The sequence below is a fragment of the Pholcus phalangioides genome, unplaced genomic scaffold (assembly GCF_987345545.1).
Source record: "Pholcus phalangioides strain wild (caught in Gottingen) unplaced genomic scaffold, Ppha-v1.0 ptg000029l_1, whole genome shotgun sequence".
NCBI lineage: Eukaryota > Metazoa > Arthropoda > Arachnida > Araneae > Pholcidae > Pholcus > Pholcus phalangioides.
In genome coordinates, this window is record NW_028301619.1 from 266672 (window position 1) to 287394 (window position 20723).

Consider the following 20723-nt stretch of genomic DNA (forward strand, 5'->3'; position numbering starts at 1 on the left):
TACTAATCAAGTAATTAATCAATTTTTTTTGTTGCGAGCCAATACTTAAAATACATTTTATGGTACTAACAGCACCAATTCAGAAGAGATGCCAACAACATAATAAATATGGTGGTGCCTGATAATAATGCTACTTCTCAATATAACACACACCCTCTGCAACAATATTTTTTCTTGATTCAAAGAGTATCGTTATATCAAGGTTTCAAAATTCATATTTTTTCAAACATCCATTCCATAAATAGAAATGTTTTAACCATCATAATTTTTTTTACTTTCATTTTATATTACACACATAAAAGCAAAATAGATATACAAATGAACTTACTGCTTCAATGGATCATCTTCAAAAGATGACCCAGTAGGCAGCTGAAGATACAGGAACAATTTCTCAACATCAGAAAGCATCCTTATGTCATTCTGTGAAAAATTGAAATTAAATAATAATCAAGTATTCAAGAGCTTCTTAAGTATTTCAAAGAATAAAAAATAACAACAATTCAAAAACTATTATCCCTAGGAGACTATTCCACAACCATGGACATTTTCCTTGGCAAATCTTGTTTTTTTCATACAGTAGACCATAAATACAAACACAAAGGCCACAACAGACAAGTTGCCCAATGAGGTGGCTGAAAAAAGATGCCCATAATAAATATGGAAATACAAACAACAGGCATAAAGCCTAGTACTTTCAAAATTGATAAACTTAAAGAAACCAAATTTACTCATCACTTGACCCTACGTATGACTAGGATTCCATAATCAGGGTTACAGCTAAATAGCTGACTATGAAAAGATACTAAATATGAAGTGTCCTTCTATTTATTTTTAGGGCTGGGAATCGATTAAAATTTTTAACTGGCTAATCAAAAATTTTTTATCAATTAATATTTTTTGTGACCATATAATATTAATAGATGCTATAAAAAATATGTCATTCATTTCACTTACCTATTCGGTAGATGTAAACAAATATAGGTTAAGAAATTAAGGCTGCCCTCTTCAAGCAATTTAATATGCTGAACATAATTGCCAAAACCTAATTTCTTCACTTGGATCTTGTCGTTTTTTCGACAAGATCACTTATTTTTGGTTATTATTCATTGTTTTCGAAACTACTTTCAATTACACTGTTGTTTGTTTTCCTAGAAACTCCTCTTGAATGGTACTTATGAGGAGATGAGCTAATGCTTCCAAGAATATGAAAAAATACTGTTCATAGTGGAGTTTTAATAAATTTTCTTCGTCTTCTAAAACTCACATCAAACTCAATTTGAAACCAAAATCATCAGTTTTCGTTGAATCTCATTTGATTGAAATATTAATTCAAATATTTTTAAATATGGTCACTTATGAAAAATGTTTTGTATAGAACAAGATTTATAAAACATCTAATCGGTTTTTAAAAAGAAATCTACCGTATATACTCGTGTATAAGCCGAGTTTTTTTGTGGAAAAATTCGTTCCTCAAGTGTGGGGGGGGGGGGTCGGCTTATACACGGGTAAATTTTTGACGAGAAAATATTGACCCCCCGCAATCAGTAGTCATTTTTGTAACTATTGATGGCGCTAATGATTAGTAGCGATAGATAGTGTTGCAAATCATCAGAGTGATTTTTGTAGCTATAGATGGAGGTTGTGTTATTAGTGTTAGTACTTTCCAGGTTAAATCCATGTGGTAATTTTTTTCCCAGGCTGTACAAGTCGTGATCACCCACAGAAAAATCATTGATCTAGTGTTGTTTCAGTAAGTATCAACGATCAAAAATGGAGAAAGCAAAAAGATTTGCGTATGATGAGTCTTTCAAACTAAAAGTTACCAAATTCGCCAAAGAAAATAACTGTGCTGCAGCTCGGACATATAACGTCAATGAGAAACAAGTGAGAGAATGGCGGAAAATGAAAGAAAATTTCAGCCATGCAGAAGACAAAAAAAAGGCTCTTCGAGGAAAAGTATCGGTGTTCCCTAAACTTGAGAAGGAATTGAATGAATGGTTGCTACACCTCAGGCTGAAAGGTACGTACAATCGTGACAAGGACAGCCATTCGTCCGAAAGCATCAAAACTAGCTGAGGGTGTTAAATTCAAAAACACAAATCCAGAAAAGTTCTATGCATCCCTAGGTTGGTGCACTCGTTTCATGAACCGTTTCGACCTGTGCTTATGCCAGCGAACAAAGATCACAGAGCAAAGAACCCAGAAGAATTGGAAAGCAGAATTGAATCTTTCCAGAAGTTCATAATTAAACTGCGAAAAAGACATGGATTTGAACTGTCACAAATTGGTAATATGGACAAGACTCCAGTTACTTTCGATTTTCCAAGCAACAGAACTGTTGATGAACTCGGGAAAAAAAAACATCTTTGTTAGAACAACTGGGCACGAAAAAACACGATTTAGGGTCGTGCTATCGTGCATGGCCAATGGAAAGAAATTGCCTCCAGTTGTGATTTTCAAATGGAAGAAAATTCCTCCGAACATGTAGTTCCCACCAAGAATGATAGTGAAAGCAATGGATCCAGGAAATATGGAACAAAAGGCCCGAAGCAGTGTTCGAGAAACCGGCATTATTGGTATGGGATATTTCAATAATGGTGAAACCTCTACAGAACCGATAATGTCAAAGCCGAGGCAAAGAAATCGAAAACATCATTGGCTTTGATACCAGGTGGGATAACGTCGACTGTACAGCTTTTAGATTTGAGCATCAACAAGCCTCTCAAAGACTATTTTGAGGAATTTGTGGATGGAATGGATGAGTTCCGATGATAAAGAAACTACAAAAAGTAGTGCCTTGAAGAAACCTGAGATTAGCTTGGTGTGCCAATGGGTACATGAGGTGTGGTATTCTGTTTCCACCGAAATTATCATCCGATCCTTCAAAAAGTGTTGCATAAATAATGAGATGGATAGAACTGGTTATGATATCCTCTTTGAACGTGACAATGGCGATGAGACAGCCCAGATGAAGATAAAAACGAAGATGCCGCACCCCCTTATGATGACCTGATGGATTATGATGAGCTTGGAGACTCAGAAGAAACGGTTTAAAAAGTTTGAATCATTTTCTATCGTAAATTTGCGTAAGCTATTCATTTTGCTTGAAAATATAAGAATTTTTTTTCTTTGAAATGCACGGATTTTTTGGGGTCGGCTTATACACGGGTTTTCAATTTATTGTGGTTTTGGTGGTCCTGAAGTGGGGGGGGGGGGGGGTCGGCTTATACACGAGTGTATACGGTAGTTAATTCACAAACTTTTAATAAAAATTTAAATAGTTGAATAGATTGATTAATTGAATTGATCAAGTCGATTAACTCAACTAAAATTTTTAACTGCGATTAACAACTGATCGATTAATTGACCCGATTAATCGGACAAGCCCTATTTATTTTACTCTAGTTTCATTTAACCTCTTTGTGAACAAGCTGTTGGGGATAAATTTGAATGATCTGTATTAGACGTATAGAAGATAAATGTGGTAGCCTTGTTCCATGTTAAAAAAAGAAGAAAGGGAAAGAAAGAAAGAAATAAGAGTGGGGAGGAACAGTAAAGAGATAATTGGATAGGAGAGTATTAGTACAGGGTTCATACAAAATTTCCTAAATAAAAATTAAGGAGTTTTTAAGGACTTTTTGAGGGGTTTCAAGCAGTTTTTAAGGAGTCATGGCAAACTTCATAACTTATAAGTTTTACAGCAAAAAAAGGGGCGGAGCACATATGCAAATTTATTTTTAATTTGCCAAAGAAATTTTCCCTCTTCTCAAAAATAGACGTAGAAGTGGTTCAGAAATTATAACTTTTGATTTGTTACCCAGCATCATAAGAATTCATAAAATAATCAATCCACATACATGCTTTCTGTTGTCACCAAAGTGTTCTAAAACTTTCAAGTTTCGGTCAAAAATATAACTCATAACAGCATCACAAATTCTAAAAATTCTAAAAGTGATATTCATTCCCCCTCCCCCAATTATTTAAAATAAAAATCCACAGCTGGCAAAGATTTTTCTTACAAAATTATATTTGCAGCAACTCTTTATTCATCTCTCGCTCGAAGTGGATCAACACATACACAAATTCTTTAAAATTAAGTTTTTCAATTTTCCTTCTTGTTTTTCAGTTATACTCAGAAAGAAATTGTTGCAAAATGAGAGCAAATTTCAGGACATTCAACACGATGTTTGGCGATTTAGCACTCGTTATTTGGCAAAATTTACAAATTAACTCTCATAATTCGGCGGACTAGCTCTTATTCATGGAATGAATTTTTTCTCCCACGAAACATCGGAATTTGACGCAATGACGATCGATCACAGCAATTTCTGCTGCTTGCAGTGGCGACTTTTTTTTCTTTTTTTGAAAACGGAAACCCTGGTCGGTTGTTGAGAAACACTGTGTGGACTAGAGTAAACCATCTTCAGCTGTACGATCAAGGATATGATCCGGGTTTCACGATGAAAAGCCAGATAGGGTGTCGATAATTTGAATAACGAGCTGCAGTTACCACAATCCGATTTTTGGGGACAAAATCGAGAGTGGGGGAAAGTCGACTTTTTTTTAGAAACTGCTGGAAGGACTTTAAGGAGTTTTTAAGGGCCATTAAAAAGGAAATGAAAATTAATGACTTTTTAAGGAGTTTTTAAGCACCGCACAAACCCTGTAGTACAGTACCTTGCACCTACAAACTCATTTTGTAGTTTTTACTTGTTCTCTTTCTCACTTCTATGTATGTTCTATAATAGAAGGATTAGTTCTGACAAAGATACATCATATGTGCACGAGTGGGGGGATGAGGGGGGAAAGCTAAGGAGAACTGCCACCATCGTTATCTCAGTTGCTCGTTATTGGTTGATCATTGTCTCATTGAGATATTACAATGGTGGTGGAAGAGCAGAGAGGGAGGAAACACATACAACTTTGTTTCATAGGGTAACAATAAACCTCTGTGACGAGGGAAAAAGAGGTTGAAGAAAGAGGATTGAATTTATTCCACTGGTGTTTGGATGCAATATTCCGTCCGTGGTCGTAAAGGGGTTAAAGTGTTGCACAAAAAAAAAAATGTTTTTTACTTAAGCATACTGAGTAGTCATAATGAGCATGCGAGAAGCAACACCACATCATGTCAACTCAGATAAACATGGATGCTGGTGAAATTTGCCTATTCTGTAAGGTTATAATTCTTATTGACTGATTATCAAATCAGAGCTTATAACCCGATTAAAAAATTTATGCATAATAAAAAATTAATGAATATCATCAAAAATTAATAAAGCTGATGATAAATAGCTTCTTGAGTCACCCTACTAGATCAACAGAATTTATGACTACTGAATCAATTTTACAGGCAAAAATGTCTAAGTTCACGAGTGAAGTCTGCCTCTTGTCAAACTGTAACGAATATGGCAGAGAAATGAAGCACCAACTGTACAAATTTATTGACTTTGTTGGTTGTAAAGTTCGGGCATGACTGGAAGTTCTCACTTCTTTCTGCTAGGTTTTAAAGTAAAGCAGTGACATGTGTCAACAAGTTGACATTGTACGATAATTATTGCTGATGTTTCCAATGGCAATAAACTTCAAACCACACGCAAATGCAACCCTTCATCTGAAAAGACAATGGTGACAGCATTCACTCATTGTTCTTGAAATATTATTGAATAGTTTATTGCAGAGAAATACTGCATTTTTTGATGAATTATATCTAGCTGTGAACACAGACAATCAGTTACAAATATGTGCCAGTGTAAAATGATGTGGGGAAAGGTAAGAACTTTAACAGTTTAACTTCACGTGTGTTATCATTCATAATATTATGTACAGCATATATAATACAAATACAACACCACAACAGGCAAAATGCCCAGCGAGGTGGCTGAGAAAAAGATGCCCATAACAAATATGGATGCCAATTATATTTCAAAAATAAAGCAACCCAATTAAAAATGTAATTAGAAACATTATAAACAATATATACACATGATAAAATATCATACAATGCCCATAAAGAACACTTATGATTGTCTTATTCTAAGTATGAATAGCTTCTCGATTTACCCCAACATGTTTATCATACTTCTTTTTAAACGTGTCAATTGTGTTACAATTTACTACCTCCGGGGGTAAGCTATTCCATTTATTGACAACCCTATTAGAGTAAAATTCCCTGCGACACCATAATCTTGCATTGTCCCTCACCAATCGATACTGGTGTTCCCTTGTAAAAGCAGTCGATTGGCGGTGTACTAAAAGTTCATGGCCCATTCTATCCATCCCACTGAAAATTTTGAACACTTCGATCATATCTCCTCGACATCTGCGTTCATCCAATGTAAACATATTCAAAAAATGAAGTCTCTCTTCATAACTCAAGCCCCGTGTTCCAATAAGGACACGTGTAGCTCTTCTCTGCACCCCTTCAACCAAGTCTATATCTCTCTGTAGGTATGGTCTCCAAAACCTTACTGCATACTCCAGTCCAGGACGAACTAAACCTCGAAAAAGCGGAAGAATGACTTTAGGAGAACGCGAAGAGACCTTTTTGAAAATGAGACCAAGCATTCTATTCGCTTTTTTGATCACCGCTGAACAATGTTCAGAAAACCTAAGCCGCTCATCAATGAGAATTCCCAAATCAGTAACTCTAGCTGCATCAGCGATAGTGACACCATTGAACTCGTAAGAGAACCGTGGGTTGCTCGAACCAAAATGAACGACCATGCACTTATCAACGTTAAACTTCATGCTCCATTCATTTGCCCATGCTGCAATCCTGTTTAAGTTGGTCTGGAGCAACTTCCTATCGCTATGATTCCCGAGTAACCCCATTAGCTTCACATGATCTGCGAATTCGCTAGTTATCCCATTGATACCCTGATCGAGTTTATTGATAAAAAGTGAAAAAAGTATGGGGCCAAGGACACTTCCTTGAGGAACTCCACTTGTGACGCCTGTTCAACCTGAGAATTCCCCGTTCACCATAACTCGTTGCAACCTATCTCTTAACCACGATTCTATCCAGTTCAGCAAGTTGCCCCCAATTCCAATCTCGTGTAAACACTTCAAGAGTTTACCATGTTGGACCCGATCGAATGCCTTCTGAAAATCAAGGTAAACAACGTCTATATTTTTGCTCTTACCCAAAGCCATAGTCACGTGCTCATAGAAGCAAAGGAGGTTAGTTACACATGACTTCCCCTTCCTGAACCCATGCTGATTATTCGACAATACATTATTCTCATCTATCCACTTCACAAACTGCCTTTTGATAATAATTTCCAAAATTTTCGAGAGGGAGCTCGTCAAACTCACTGGACGATAGGTCCAGTGAGGCAAAGCTGCAGGTTTTTCAGACAGTTTTTCAGGTGCCATATGGGTATCAAAAAGATGTTTTGCTAGGATGTGAATTTTATTTCAAGCTGCCTCTGATTTTGACAATTTAAACCAGTTGTAGATGGTGATATCTCAATAATCAGTTTATGGCTCCCATACTGATCGAGCATGCAAATTTTTAACTCTCAATAAACATTATTTAAATCCTATTCAAGTACTTACTAGGTACTGTACAAATTTGCCTTAATTCTTTGATATCAGAAATAAGGCTGAAAAAATGTATATGAAAAAATGTATTATAGCTTACTATTATCACTGAAATTTTCTTCTTCACATCTTCACTGAAAATTTAATGAATGCTAAAATTAGTTTTTATGAGAAAAAAGCAACATAAAAAATATTATGTTTTACAGAAACAATGTAGTGACAGTAATAACTAAACTGATCATTGCAAATACATACAACCATTGCTGCCGGAACCTGGAGGCTGAAGCTATTTGAGCCCTCTAATAAATAATTAATAAATCCCCAATAATTAATGAATTATATAATGGAAAACACCATCCCACCTCCTGCATAAAGGCTTGATTCCCATACATACGGGATGAATGCCAATTTTCAGCCCCCTCAATGTTTTCTTCATATCTGTGCCTCTGCATACAACTGAAATCTAATACTATTGATTATATGTATATTAAAAAACATTTGAATTTCTCCTAATATGGATTATGAAACAATGATAATGTAACATAAGTAATTGATTCAGCCTTCTTTTTTCTAGGAGAAAAGTTGGCAAATAAAGCATTGACAGTTTTTTATAAAAAAAAATTAAGAGTCTCTTCTGATTAGAGGCACTACAGATAAATGACAGAAATTTAAAATTACACAGCACTACATATTAGAGAATGACTTTTTTCTCGAAATAGCTAAATTTGCATTGCTAATTATACAACCTTTGCATTGATGAAACACCTAGGAACTATGGGTACATATTATATTTCTACAGAGTGTTTCACAATCGACTGACGGTTTTCAAAATGGATTAGCAAGAAAATTGTGACAGATATTAAAGTCATTCCTCAAAATATAGACGTGAGAAGTTAGGAATTCCAGCTACATCATTCATGTTACAAGGGGTTGTATAGTTATTAAAATAAAAAAGATTTTATGTGGACACTCCGTACCCGAAAACCCAACTAGAAAGTTGTTGCTCTGTCTCTCCTGATGCCAATACCTCTGTAAATATTCCACTTAGAAAGATGGAAATTTTTTTGTTGGAATCAAGAGAGACAGTCCTACAACTTTCTAATTGGGTTTTTGGCCACAGGGTGTCCATATAAAAAGTTCATTTTTTTATTTTAATAATTATACAACCCCTTGCAACATGACATCTATAGCAACATGATAGATCTATGTTTATAATACATAGTGTCCCACAATCGACTGACGGTTTTCAAAATGAGATAGCAAGAAAACTGTGACAGATATTAGTCATTCTTGCGGAATATAAATGTGGAACTTTAGGAATTTCAGCTACATCATTCATGTTGAAAGTTGTTATATAGTTATTAAAATTAAAAAATAACTTTTTTATATGGACACCCTGTGCCCAAAAACCCAATTAGAAAGTTGTTGCTTTATCTCTCTTGGTTCCAACAAAAAAATTTCTATGTTTCTAAGTGGAATATTCGCAGAGGTAGGTATCTGAATTCAAAAATTGGAGAAAAGGTGGGAGAGAAGCATTGTCTGTTAGTTTTTGTTCTTTCCCAACTCTCCTCCAATTTTTAATCTAAATATCTCAGTGAGTATTGCACTTGGAAACATGGAAATTTTTTTGTTGGCATCAGGAGAGACAGGGCAACAACTTTCTAATTTGTTTATATTTTGCAAGAATGACTTTAATAACTGCCACAGTTTTCTTGCTATCTCATTTTGAAAACAGTCAGTCGATTGTGGGACACTATGTAATGTCAAATAGATCTATCTGAATCGCAGTCACTTATAATGCTCCAATATAATTGAGTTATCAAATAATTAAAAACAATTTTTTTTTTAAGATTCCGAGCACATTTTTTGTTATTAATGCTGAAATATAAACAAACTTTATAATTCTTCTCTGCTATCAATAAACAGATTTAAAAAGACAACATTGAAAAAAAATAAAATTTTCGATCTCCCTCAATTACATTCTTCACATTTCTTTATGAACATATTAATCTCTCAAAAAATAGAAATGTAAAATTAATCATGTCATACACAATTTATCGATGCTGTTTATGAAAATGATCAAATAAATGACTACCTTAAATAGAAAAAAAAACAATAATAAATGACTGTTTTGGTTTAAAAATTTGTCACTTAAATGCTCCAATAATTAAGTTATCTTTCAAATGATTAAAAAGAAAAACATTTTGAAGATTTAAGCACATTTTTTGTTATTAATACTGAAATATAAACCCCAAACTTGTATAATTCCTTTTTGCACTCAATAAACCAATTTTAAAAAGATCTAAAAAGACAAGCTTGGAAAAAAAAAGTTACAAAATTTTAGATTTGCCTCAATCACTCTTCACATTTGTTTATGAACATGAAAAACAGAAATATAAAATTAATCATGTCATACACAATTTATTGGCATTGTTTGTTGACACATTTTTTTGCTATTAATACTGAAATATAAACACAATATATTATTCTTCTCTGTGATAAATAAAGTTTTAAAAAAGATCTAAAAAGACAACCTTGAAAAAAAAAAAATTATAAAATTTTAGATCTTCATAAAGGAATGTGAAGAGTGTAATTGAGGAACATATTAATCTCTCAAAAAATAGAAATGCAAAATTGCTCATGTCATACATAATTTATCCACATTGTTTATTAGAATGATCAAATAAATTACTACCTCAAATAGAAAAGAAAGAAAAGAAACCAATAATAAATGATTGTGTTTTGGTTTGAAGATTTGATTTCTTTTACACGTAGTTCAAAGAAATTATGTTCTTTTTTCCTTTAGATTTAAAAAGAAAACTTGAATAGATCTGATTCGATCAAAAAAGCGATCTAGATCAAAAAATTTGTTCACCTCAGACACTGTTGCAGCTGGTCATGCATCTTTTCGTTTCTTGTCAACATCCTACGATCATTTATTTTTTTGCCCCTCTTTTTTTTGGATGATGTAGAGTTTATCATGAGGGGCAAGTTGGAATTTTGAGCTTCTGCATCGTGTTTTGTTTCTTTTTGCTGCAAGCCATTATTATTGCGCTGCAAAGAATCTCTGTCAAAGCTAAGTGGGCTTACTTTCTTGCGCGATCTTCTACATTTCTTCTCCTTGCCACCCATGCACCTAGTAGATTTGCCATAAATGTGTTGTTTGCACTCGAATTTCATGCCTGTATCGCTCATAACCTAATGAGCTGCGACTATTTGTATTCAATCTTGGGTGCACATCATGAAGGGCAACCATCTTGGATCTCCGATCAGCTGCTAACAGCAGTCAGCCACAGGCATAACTACTGTCGACCAATCAGCTGTCTCGTTCACAACAACACTTCTGCAAATCTTACTAGATCGATCTACTGTTCACGAAAGAGCAGAAAATAACATGGTGTGACCACACGTCCCTTATTTAACGGGACTTCTCCCATGAGGGTTTTCGGATGGACGTCATAATCATCATCAGCATCACTTTGGGGGTGTCCCTCACAGTGATACGAAAAGCAAAAGGCACAGGAAGTTAATGTCAAAATTGTCGATTTTACTTTAGAAATGTGGAAATTTAATTGGGTTTCCTACCACACCAACGATTTCAAAGATTGAGCTGAATTCTTGGTTTTCGAAATATTGAGTTCGCTTAGAAATTCCAAGCCCAGAAAATTGAATATCAAATAATTAGCCTGACCCATTTTTGAGTTGGAAAATCCATGCAATAACATTGATTTCAACTTTTTATAGTTATATCTTCTCAAGTATGAAAATGAAAGTTAATGTCTCCTTATTATGCAAGCGGAGATAGATATGAAAGTCGAGGGGGGGGGATGATGATGATGATGCTAGTTCATATACAGGATGATTCAGAAAAGATGGGAAAAACTTTAAGAGGTGATAGTACACACCAATACAAACAGTTGTCATCAAAGAATGCATGGTTTAACACGCTAGCGCGTTTCGAAACAGCCGCTCTGCAAACGTTAAAACGGCATTCCTGTTAAAATTTATCGGGAGAAAAAGAACACCATGCATGCAAATGTAACCTGGGGAAGAAGAAACCGCATGCAAATCTGCGTCACAGTGAATGAAAGGCGCGGACTCAGTATTACTAAAGTGCGACATTATCCCGTACGTTACAACTGTTAGAACGCGGTTGCACGCTGGAATAACTTCACAGGGCTGGCGTAAGCGCCTTTTATTCACTGCGACGCAGATTTGCATACGGTTTCTTCTTCCCCAGGTTACATTTGCATGCATGGTGGTCTTTTTCTCCCGATAAATCTCAACAGGAATGCCGTTTTGAAACGCGCTAGCGCGTTAGTGTTTCATGTTAGCCCATGCATTCTTTGATGACAATTGTTTGTATTGGTGTGTATCACCTGTTAAAGTTTTTCCCATCTTTTCTGAATCACCCTGTATACGCATATAGGCTACATTAGATCAGTCGGTACCGTCTTTGCCGCTGGGGGAAGCATTGCTTCTTATGGGCCCCCCCCCCGTATCTCCGCCCATGCCTTGCTGCTTTTTAAATATTCAGCTGCATCAATTCTTATAGAGTTCAATTTTTTTTTAAACTAATAATGGCTCACATAAATTACAGTGAAATAATTTCGCACCTTCAATTAACCTATCTGCCTGTCCAATTAAAGTTCAGAAAAAAAATCGAAATATTTAGTGTAAATCAAAATGAAAAAAACCGATTTCATTTCTACATTTATTTAATTTAGATTTATTCTTTCAATCATGAGCTGTGGGGAAGTTGTCATGTTGGTTACCTGGGATACGGTTTCTATGTCTTTCAAACAAAGAGGAGAATATCAAGTGATCCAAAAAGCCTCATTTGTTGGAGCATTTTCGTGATTTTTTTCAAACAGAAACATCAAATTTTTTTCCCCTATTTAAGTAACATTAGCATGAGGAAGGGGAAGAAAAGAAAAGTGTTGTATGTAATCTGGGTGGTTTGGGGTTGACAATAGGCCATGACACAAACTATAGAAGAGGCTTCGGTGAAATGGAGTAAAGACAGGAAATGGTCCCAAGATCAAGAGATCCCAATGGTCCCTTTCAAGACCGCAGCGAGGGAAGAAGACTTGGGGGTCTGGTCCCCCCCCCCCCCGAAATGTGAGGAAATGACTGAAAAAGGGAAAAATAGAGCAAATCTATTGTTCTATCACTTTGATTCCCCCCCCCCCACGAAATGGAAGTGGTCCCCCTCCGAACGAAATTTCTGGCTACGGGCCTGGTCCCTTTTCATACAAAGAGGCTGCCATTAAAAAGGCAGACAAAGATTATTTGTTGACCATTCATTGATATTCTTTTGAGCGCCGGTTATAGTGATGGTAGTATATGTAAATGTAATCATAGAAGTAGAGAGAGGGGGTGAAAAATAAAAGTGTCAAAATGAGGGAATGTGGAACATCTTTTTCAATCAATTACAGATAGATAGCCATCTAGCGTAGCACAAAGCTATCTTCAGCCGGACATTGAGTGGTCTATTGGGAAGAGGGTGTCAGAAAATCAAATAAAGAATGATTGCTATGAGGTGTTTTTTTATGACTTGAGAGCCGTGCCAATCTGCTGAAAAGAAATAGTGTTATGCTATTATTGCTGGAAAAATAAAAGAATCGAGGATGACAATTGACACCACCTGTTTCTTAGGGCATTTGTTAACCACTCCGTGCTGAGGCTAGCCAATATACGGTCCTTAAGACAGGGTCATAAATACAAATCAACGAGAAAAAAAATTAATTTAGACTTTTGATTGGCTGATAGGATATATATATCAACGCAAACCCTAAGGATCTGAGTAGTTAAAGATGAAATTTTAAGAGTTTCACGAAAACAAACATATAATGATGTTTTATGTGTTTGTCCAATTTATCATAAGCTTGTGTTACATAGTTATAAGGTTTCGAGACGAATGTATATAACTAGGTATACAGTGCCACTTTATTGAATCTGACATATTTTGCAAGACTTTTTGAAGGTATTGTTTTCTTCTCAAATTTAAAATATCGAATACGGACTTTAATAGAAATAAGTCAAACTTATTTAGTTACTAATTGATAATAATATAGGATAGCTTGATAATAATTCAGGGATTCTATTCATCTCTATACTTATACACGAAAAATGCTCAGCTACGCAAAGTACATATATCATTACGTATGTGTGTACATCAAAATTCAAAACATAAACTTTGAAGCCCTAAATTACTGGATAGCCTTTGTCGTAGCAATGTTCACTGCATTATACATATTCAATATTTAAACACATTCGGTGTTTACTTGTTAGACTGATATGCCGTTCAAGAGGCAGCACCGAAACTTAGTATAAATGCGAAAATTGCACAACTGAAACTGCTTTGAAATTAGCCCCCTCCCCCATATACAGTCGATCCCACTTACAACGTTTTCCGGTATAGTACGACTTATTTTCGTAGTCCCAACTGAACTAATTCTCATCAAGATTTCTCGTCTAAAGCGACAATTAACAAGAAAAACGTAATTTTAAATATATTTAAGAATGTCTTATCGTCGTTTGGTTTGCTAATTGGTTTATATATCTAATTTCAAAGCAAATAATGTATTGAGACTTCCTCCAAGATTAAACCAGCAACAATTAAAGGTAAAACCAGCAACTCTTTGAAGGTTTTTTAACCGATATCACATGTTTTCTATTTATTAATAGGTCTGCATCATCCCAAATAATTTCATTGCACTTTTCCTACCCTGCAAGACAGGGGCGTAGCCAGAAATTTCGTTCGGGGGGGGGGGACCACTTTCATTTTGGGGGGGGACCAAAGTGACAGAACAATGGATTTGGCATCTTTTTCCCTTTTTTCGGTCATTTTCTCACATTTCGGGGGGGGGGGGACCAGACCCCTAAGTCCCCCCCCCCCGCTACGCCCTTGCTGCAAGAACAATGCTCTAAACATTAGAGAAAAAAGAATCCAAAAGCGCGTATGGCCACATTTCAAGCAATTTAAATCCTTTTATTTGAGACTTGCTGCGCTTGCTGATTTCTCAGAAAAGTGCAATAAATTTTCATGTAAGTGTTCACTTTAAAATGTCCATAACCGGCTCAATGCTTCTCTTCGTATATGTCAACCTAAAGTTTATGGTTTTTGCGTTGATAATACGAATGAAAAATTAGTTCAGAGACGCGTTTTCACAATCAGCAAAAATAGCGCGGATTTTATATATGGAAATGATGTCCAAACATTCCAAAAATTTAGAGTTCGAGTCGAAGTAAAAATGCCAAATAATTGAAATTGTTCGTTGCGTAAATAAAATATTTCAAAGTTGAAAATTATAGGGATGAATCTTGACCGAAGTCAAACGTCTTATAAATGTGAGAGTCATGTAAGTGAGACTTATAAATGGGGTCTCACTTAGTCTCGAATTGCGCGCAAGTGGAATTTAAAGACATTTACGCACAACTAAGCCCCTCTTGACCTTTCTTCTTTTTTCCTCCCCTTTCTTTTTTTTATTTCCATCCTAAAGTTATGCATCAAAAAGCCTATTGGAGGTAGCTTGTCATCCAACGACACATCAGATTTTCATGATGAATGTAAATCTCACCGCATCGAAGTTAAAGTCAACAAACCGATAATTTTCTTATTTGAAATCTGATTATTTATAATTTCACATGGGTTTGAAATTCTGATAACAAATCATTATATATTTAAAATTATTTAAACTCATTTTTTTCTTCAAAATTAACAGTTTTGTCACTGCGTACATGTTTTCTCTGGAACGAATAGTTCAAAAAAAATATTCTAAAATTTCTTACACTTATTATTGTTATTACACTGCTGGCCACCGTAAATGCAACACCCTGAAGGAAGCATGCAAATAATATGAAATTTACAACATGCATTAGCGGAGGTGAGATATGCAAATGATTAGAATTTCAGCGCAGACGCACTTCACGCGCGCCTGTGGCGCCACTTCAAAGCGCTATTTAAGGCTTGGAGATTTCGACGATTTGAAGTACGCAATAGTGTTTTTCTTGTGGTTTTTTCAAAAAAAACGATCAATTATGCCTCGTAGAAAACAGCGATCATCTTTTGATCAAGTATCCGGGTTCGACAGAGGAAGGATAGTGGCCTACCGAGATTGTGGATTATCTTTCAGGGAAATCGGTAGTCGTGTTGGACGAAACCAAACAACTGTAATGCGGATATGTGATCGTTGGATGCAGGAGGCTACGACGGACCGACGTGTTCGACCGCATCCACCTCAGTGTACCACTTCACGTGATGACAGGCGTATTGTGCGTATGGCAGTGACGGATCGCTCAGCCACATCACCAACCATAGCACAGCACATTCAGTCTGTACCGCATCATCCAGTGTCTGCGCGTACCATTCGACGCCGTTTACAGCAGAGTGGTCTGTCCGCAAGACGTCCATTGCTTCGTCTACCCTTGACGCAGAACCACAGATGTCTCCGCCGCCAATGGTGCGATGAAAGAAGGATGTGGACGGCACAATGGAATGAAATTGTCTTTACTGATGAGTCACGCTTCTGTCTGCAACACCACGATGGTCGGATTCGAGTCTGGAGACACCGTGGAGAGAGGATGCTGAACAGCTGCGTTATGCACCGCCACACTGGTCCTGCACCGAGTATTATGGTATGGGGCGGTATTGGATATCACTCTCGCACTCCTCTAGTACGCATTGCCGGTACTTTAAAAAGCCAGCGCTACATCTCCGAGGTGTTGGAGCCAGTTGTCCTTCCTTACCTTCAGGGCTTGCCCACAGCCATATTTCAACAGGATAATGCGCCACCACACGTGGCACGCATTGTCCAAAGGTTCTTCGTCAATCGCCAGATTGAATTGCTTCCCTGGCCAGCTCGCTGTCCGGATCTTTCACCGATAGAAAACATGTGGTCCATGGTTGCTGAACGATTGACCCAGATTACATCCCCAGCTGCCACACCAGATCAACTTTGACAACGCGTGGAAGCTGCTTGGTCTGCTGTACCCCAAGAACACATCCAAAGTCTCTTTGAATCAATGCCGAGGCGTGTGGCAGCGGTGATCTCCAACAATGGCGGCTACTCTGGCTACTGATTTTGGCAGGAACCACACTTCACAGAAGTCTATAAATTTAATCATTTGATGCTTGGTCAACATGTTATCTACAAAATAAATATTGTTGCGATATCTCTTGTCTTTCTTGGTGTTGCAATTTGGGTGGCCAGCAGTGTATTTTAAATCGGATTAGGACTAAAACATCAACCTTTATTCTTGATATATGCAGATGTGTCAACTTTTGGAATCCAGAAATCCTGAGATTTTCCCGAGGGGGGTTACCCCCCCCCCCCGGCACTCATAGACTTAATCAAAAAAATTCACAAATTATTATTTTTTTTAATCAATTAAGAAAAAGTTCCACTTTCCCCAAGGCAGGTTCTGCATTGCCCCCAAGCAGAATATAATTCCATGTCAGTCTTTCCATGCAGAATACAGAGAGAGACTCATCTACATATACTGTTCATAAAACATAAGTGTTTCCGTTCGTGGATGCTATCAGTGATTGATAATCTTGGGTATATCAACTCTTTTAAACGCTTTATATAGTTTTATTTTCTTTTTGAAGACATATGTAATCGGGGGAAACAATTTAAAAACTTCAAAATACAAAGCTGCAGACGAAAAAACTTGTGTTTACCGCACGACTGTAAATAGAATAGAATAACGATTATACAGGAATTTCGGCAACCAAGGTCATGCCCCTGATAAATGATTGCCGATAAACGCTACGTAAACAAAGAGTCACATCTTGCACACGTGCACCTCGTGCACGTGCCAATGTCTTGAACAAGTAACATCCATTAAATACCTTGGCGTTCATATTGATCAAAATTTGAAATGGAAATCGCATATTAAATACCTTCAAACTCGGCTCCGTTTCATTTTATATAAGCTCTATCATTTGAAATCGTACATTAATAACCACTTTCTTATAACATTCTATTATATTCAATGTTTCATTCATATTTAATGTATGGTCTCTCAGTTTGGGGAGGAGATTATCTAACTAATATTAAGCCTATTATTTCTCTAAAAAAAAAAGCTATCAGATGCATCACTAATGATTATGTTACCCCTCTATTTGATCATTTTCATCGATTAAGAATTCTCCCAGTGCGTTACCTCTACTTTTATAAATCCTTATTAATAATAAAAAACACCAATACTCCTTACCTCTTAACGTATCACGTACTTCTGCTCGTCTAAATGCCATCTACTCACTGCCATTAGTTCATAAAAATATTCTTAAAAAGCACTTTTGCTTTCTGATTCCGAAATTCTATAATAATCTACCCAGAGAAATCACTGAAACTACTGCATTTACTTCCTTTAAAAAACGCCTCAAACTTTACCTGCTCGAACTCATTAACATTGAGTCTCCCATTCCTCTAACATTATGCTTAATTAAATCATATCTTTAAACCACCTTCCATAATCCTGTACAAATTCATGTGTTGGCTCCATATTTATTATGTATATCGTTAATATGTTATTAATATTTTTTTTTCTTTTGTGTATTTCGGGTCAATATTAAGTCTATATTAAGAACTCATGTTGATATTATTCATATGTAATTTTTATAGCACCTCCGCTGTTGCATGAGAATATCCTTTATTATTCATATTGCAATTTTTAACATATTTATTTTTTGTTATACAATTTTTATCTGTAAGTACTATCTTTTTTGTATTTTTTCCCATCATATATCTGAAAATAATATCACTGTACTATATTTTTTAAACATATTCATTGTAACAAGCAGTATGGGACATTTGTCTCCTTGGTTGCCAATAATATCATATAAGGGGCCGTTCAAGTATTACGTAAGCAAATTTTTAGCTATTTTTGATCCCCCCCCCCTTGTCAGCAAAATTTCGTCATCAGCTCTGCCCCTCTGAATCCTAACTCATATTTTCATAAAGGGTAAGCATTATCCAAACCCCCCCCTCCCCCTTGTCATCAAAAGTCAGCAAATCGGAAATTCCCCCCCCCCCTCATCGATGATGACGTAATACTTGAACGCCCCTAACATGTATTCACACAAATTGTAAAATAAATTTGAAACTGAAATTGAAATTGAAATCTTTGCCAGTTGCTTAAATGCGGTCACGAAGACTTTTTTTATGGCTGCTCGATGGAAATGACGATGGCTGTCCTCTATGGGTGTTTTCCCTAACGACGACGGCAGTCATTGACGTCACGACAACGTGAAAGCTCGCGTAAAATCTAATTTTCTGCCAAAACCTGGAGAAATTTTAACAAATCCGGACAGTGGGAGGAAGGATGAAAAATCCGGAGTCTCCCGTCTAAATCCGGAGAGTTGGCAGGTCTGTACATGTATTATAATTGAAAATGATGGGAAAGGTTAAATTTTCAAACTTGTGACTCAATTGTGTGGCTACTTCCTCGTTACTACCTCGTCTGTATGAAGAGAATAAATATAATGAAACTACTTGCTACCATTTTTGGCGATTTTTATCATTATAAGAATATGTATTTTGAAAGCTACAACTGAAAATTCTGAATAAAACTACGCAAAAACTAATTTGTAAATAATACAAATTTCATTCAGTACAGTAACTTGATAGCATTGTTGCCGTCTTCAAGCGCAGTTTGCATTGACTGAAAATAATTTATTGTATTTTTTACAGTAATTAATTATGTTTATTTTGCTTCTTTATTATTTTCATAAATTAAAAATTAATTAAATTGAAACACATTTATACTTCAAAGAATATTTGAATAACTGTCTTCTAACGGGAAAACGGGGCTGGGGGTAGGGAATTAATCATGGTCGCAAGGGGGTCAGGAACGAGAAATGGTTGAAAGGCGGCCATGGATAAAAAAAGGTTGAGAACCACTGAATTAGACCAAGAGTGATCAACCTTTAGGCGAGTGTGGGCCACTTCACTGATTTGAAAACGTGTTACGGGTTACTGTATACTATCTGTAAATGTGCCTCGAGTCACTTAAGTCATCTGAGAATGTGCCGCGGGCCACTTAAGTCATGTGGTTATGTGCCGTGGACCACTTGGGTGATAACGAAATGTACCATAGGCTACTTGAGTGATCTAGAACTGTGTCACGAGTAACTTGAGTGATGTGGAACTGCATCGCAGGCCACTCAAGTGCTCTGGAACTGTGCCACACGTCACTTAAGTTATCTGTAAACATGTAGGGGTAAGCAGTTCTGCAACTAGGGGGGAACAGGCAGGTCTGGTGACCCGGTGCCAGACCAGAGGGAGGGGGGTGCGAATTTCATCCTTTTACCTCTCTTTCAACATTACAAGGGGAGCCAAAATGCGTACTTTCCACGGCTGAAAAAGCATCGAGTTGCGGCCCCGCACTTAAGTGATTTGTACATGTGCTGCGGGCCACTCAAGTGATCTGTACATGTGCTGCGGGCCACTCAAGTGATCTGTAAATGAGCCACGGATCATTTAAGTGTTCTGGAACAGTGCCGTTTGTCCATGGGCAAAGATACGGGGGGATACGGATGCCCCCCAGCGTCAAACGTAAAGCCAACTGATCTAATGTACAGGGTGTTTTAAAAAGAATAATCCGATTAAAAAAAATCATAACTATTCAGCTTTTATAATCCGTTTTGATCGAATAGTGTATAGGTACAAAGAGGGAAATCTCGAGTTTCACGCAGTTGCCGACAGGTAGCACTAACGCTCTTTCTTCGGCTGCCACTTCAGTGTTTGTCAAGATGGCGACTGCACAACAGAAATCGTTTTATGTTCCAAGCTTCGCGAAGTGTGAGTCCGTAACAACTGTTCATCGTGCTTTTCGTCGACAATACTCTGGTGATGAACTTCCTACCGCTAAGAGCATTAGGTATAAGCAATGGTATAAGCAATTCCGTGACACGGGTTGTCTGTGTAAAGGGAAATTCCCTTGCCGTCCCCGCATGTCAGACGAAAATGTGGAGCGCATCCGACAGAGTCTTGCACGTAGTCCATAGAAATCCAGTCGTAGTGGATGTAAACATACTCGCAAAAGTTTGGGACGAATTTGACCACCGTACAGACATATACCGTGCATCCCAAGGTGGACATATTGAGCACCTTTAATTTGGTTTGTAAAAAACTTTGATTAGTCATATAATATAAAATTAATCTTAAGTGTCT

At 36.6% G+C, this 20723-nt stretch overlaps 1 protein-coding gene across 1 annotated transcript in view; it reads right to left on the bottom strand.

The window, feature by feature from the left end:
• LOC149067542 (uncharacterized) overlaps positions 1-10851 on the bottom strand; it is a 79817-nt gene extending 68966 nt beyond the window's left edge. The window contains exons 1-3 of the mRNA XM_089252464.1: positions 10418-10851; positions 7643-7676; positions 329-420 (exon numbers count right to left, since the gene is read on the bottom strand). Of these exons, the coding sequence (XP_089108590.1) occupies positions 329-420; positions 7643-7676; positions 10418-10737 (446 nt within the window). The 5' untranslated portion in view covers positions 10738-10851. The remainder of the gene's footprint in view (positions 1-328; positions 421-7642; positions 7677-10417) is intronic.
• Between the last annotated feature and the right edge of the window lie 9872 nt (positions 10852-20723).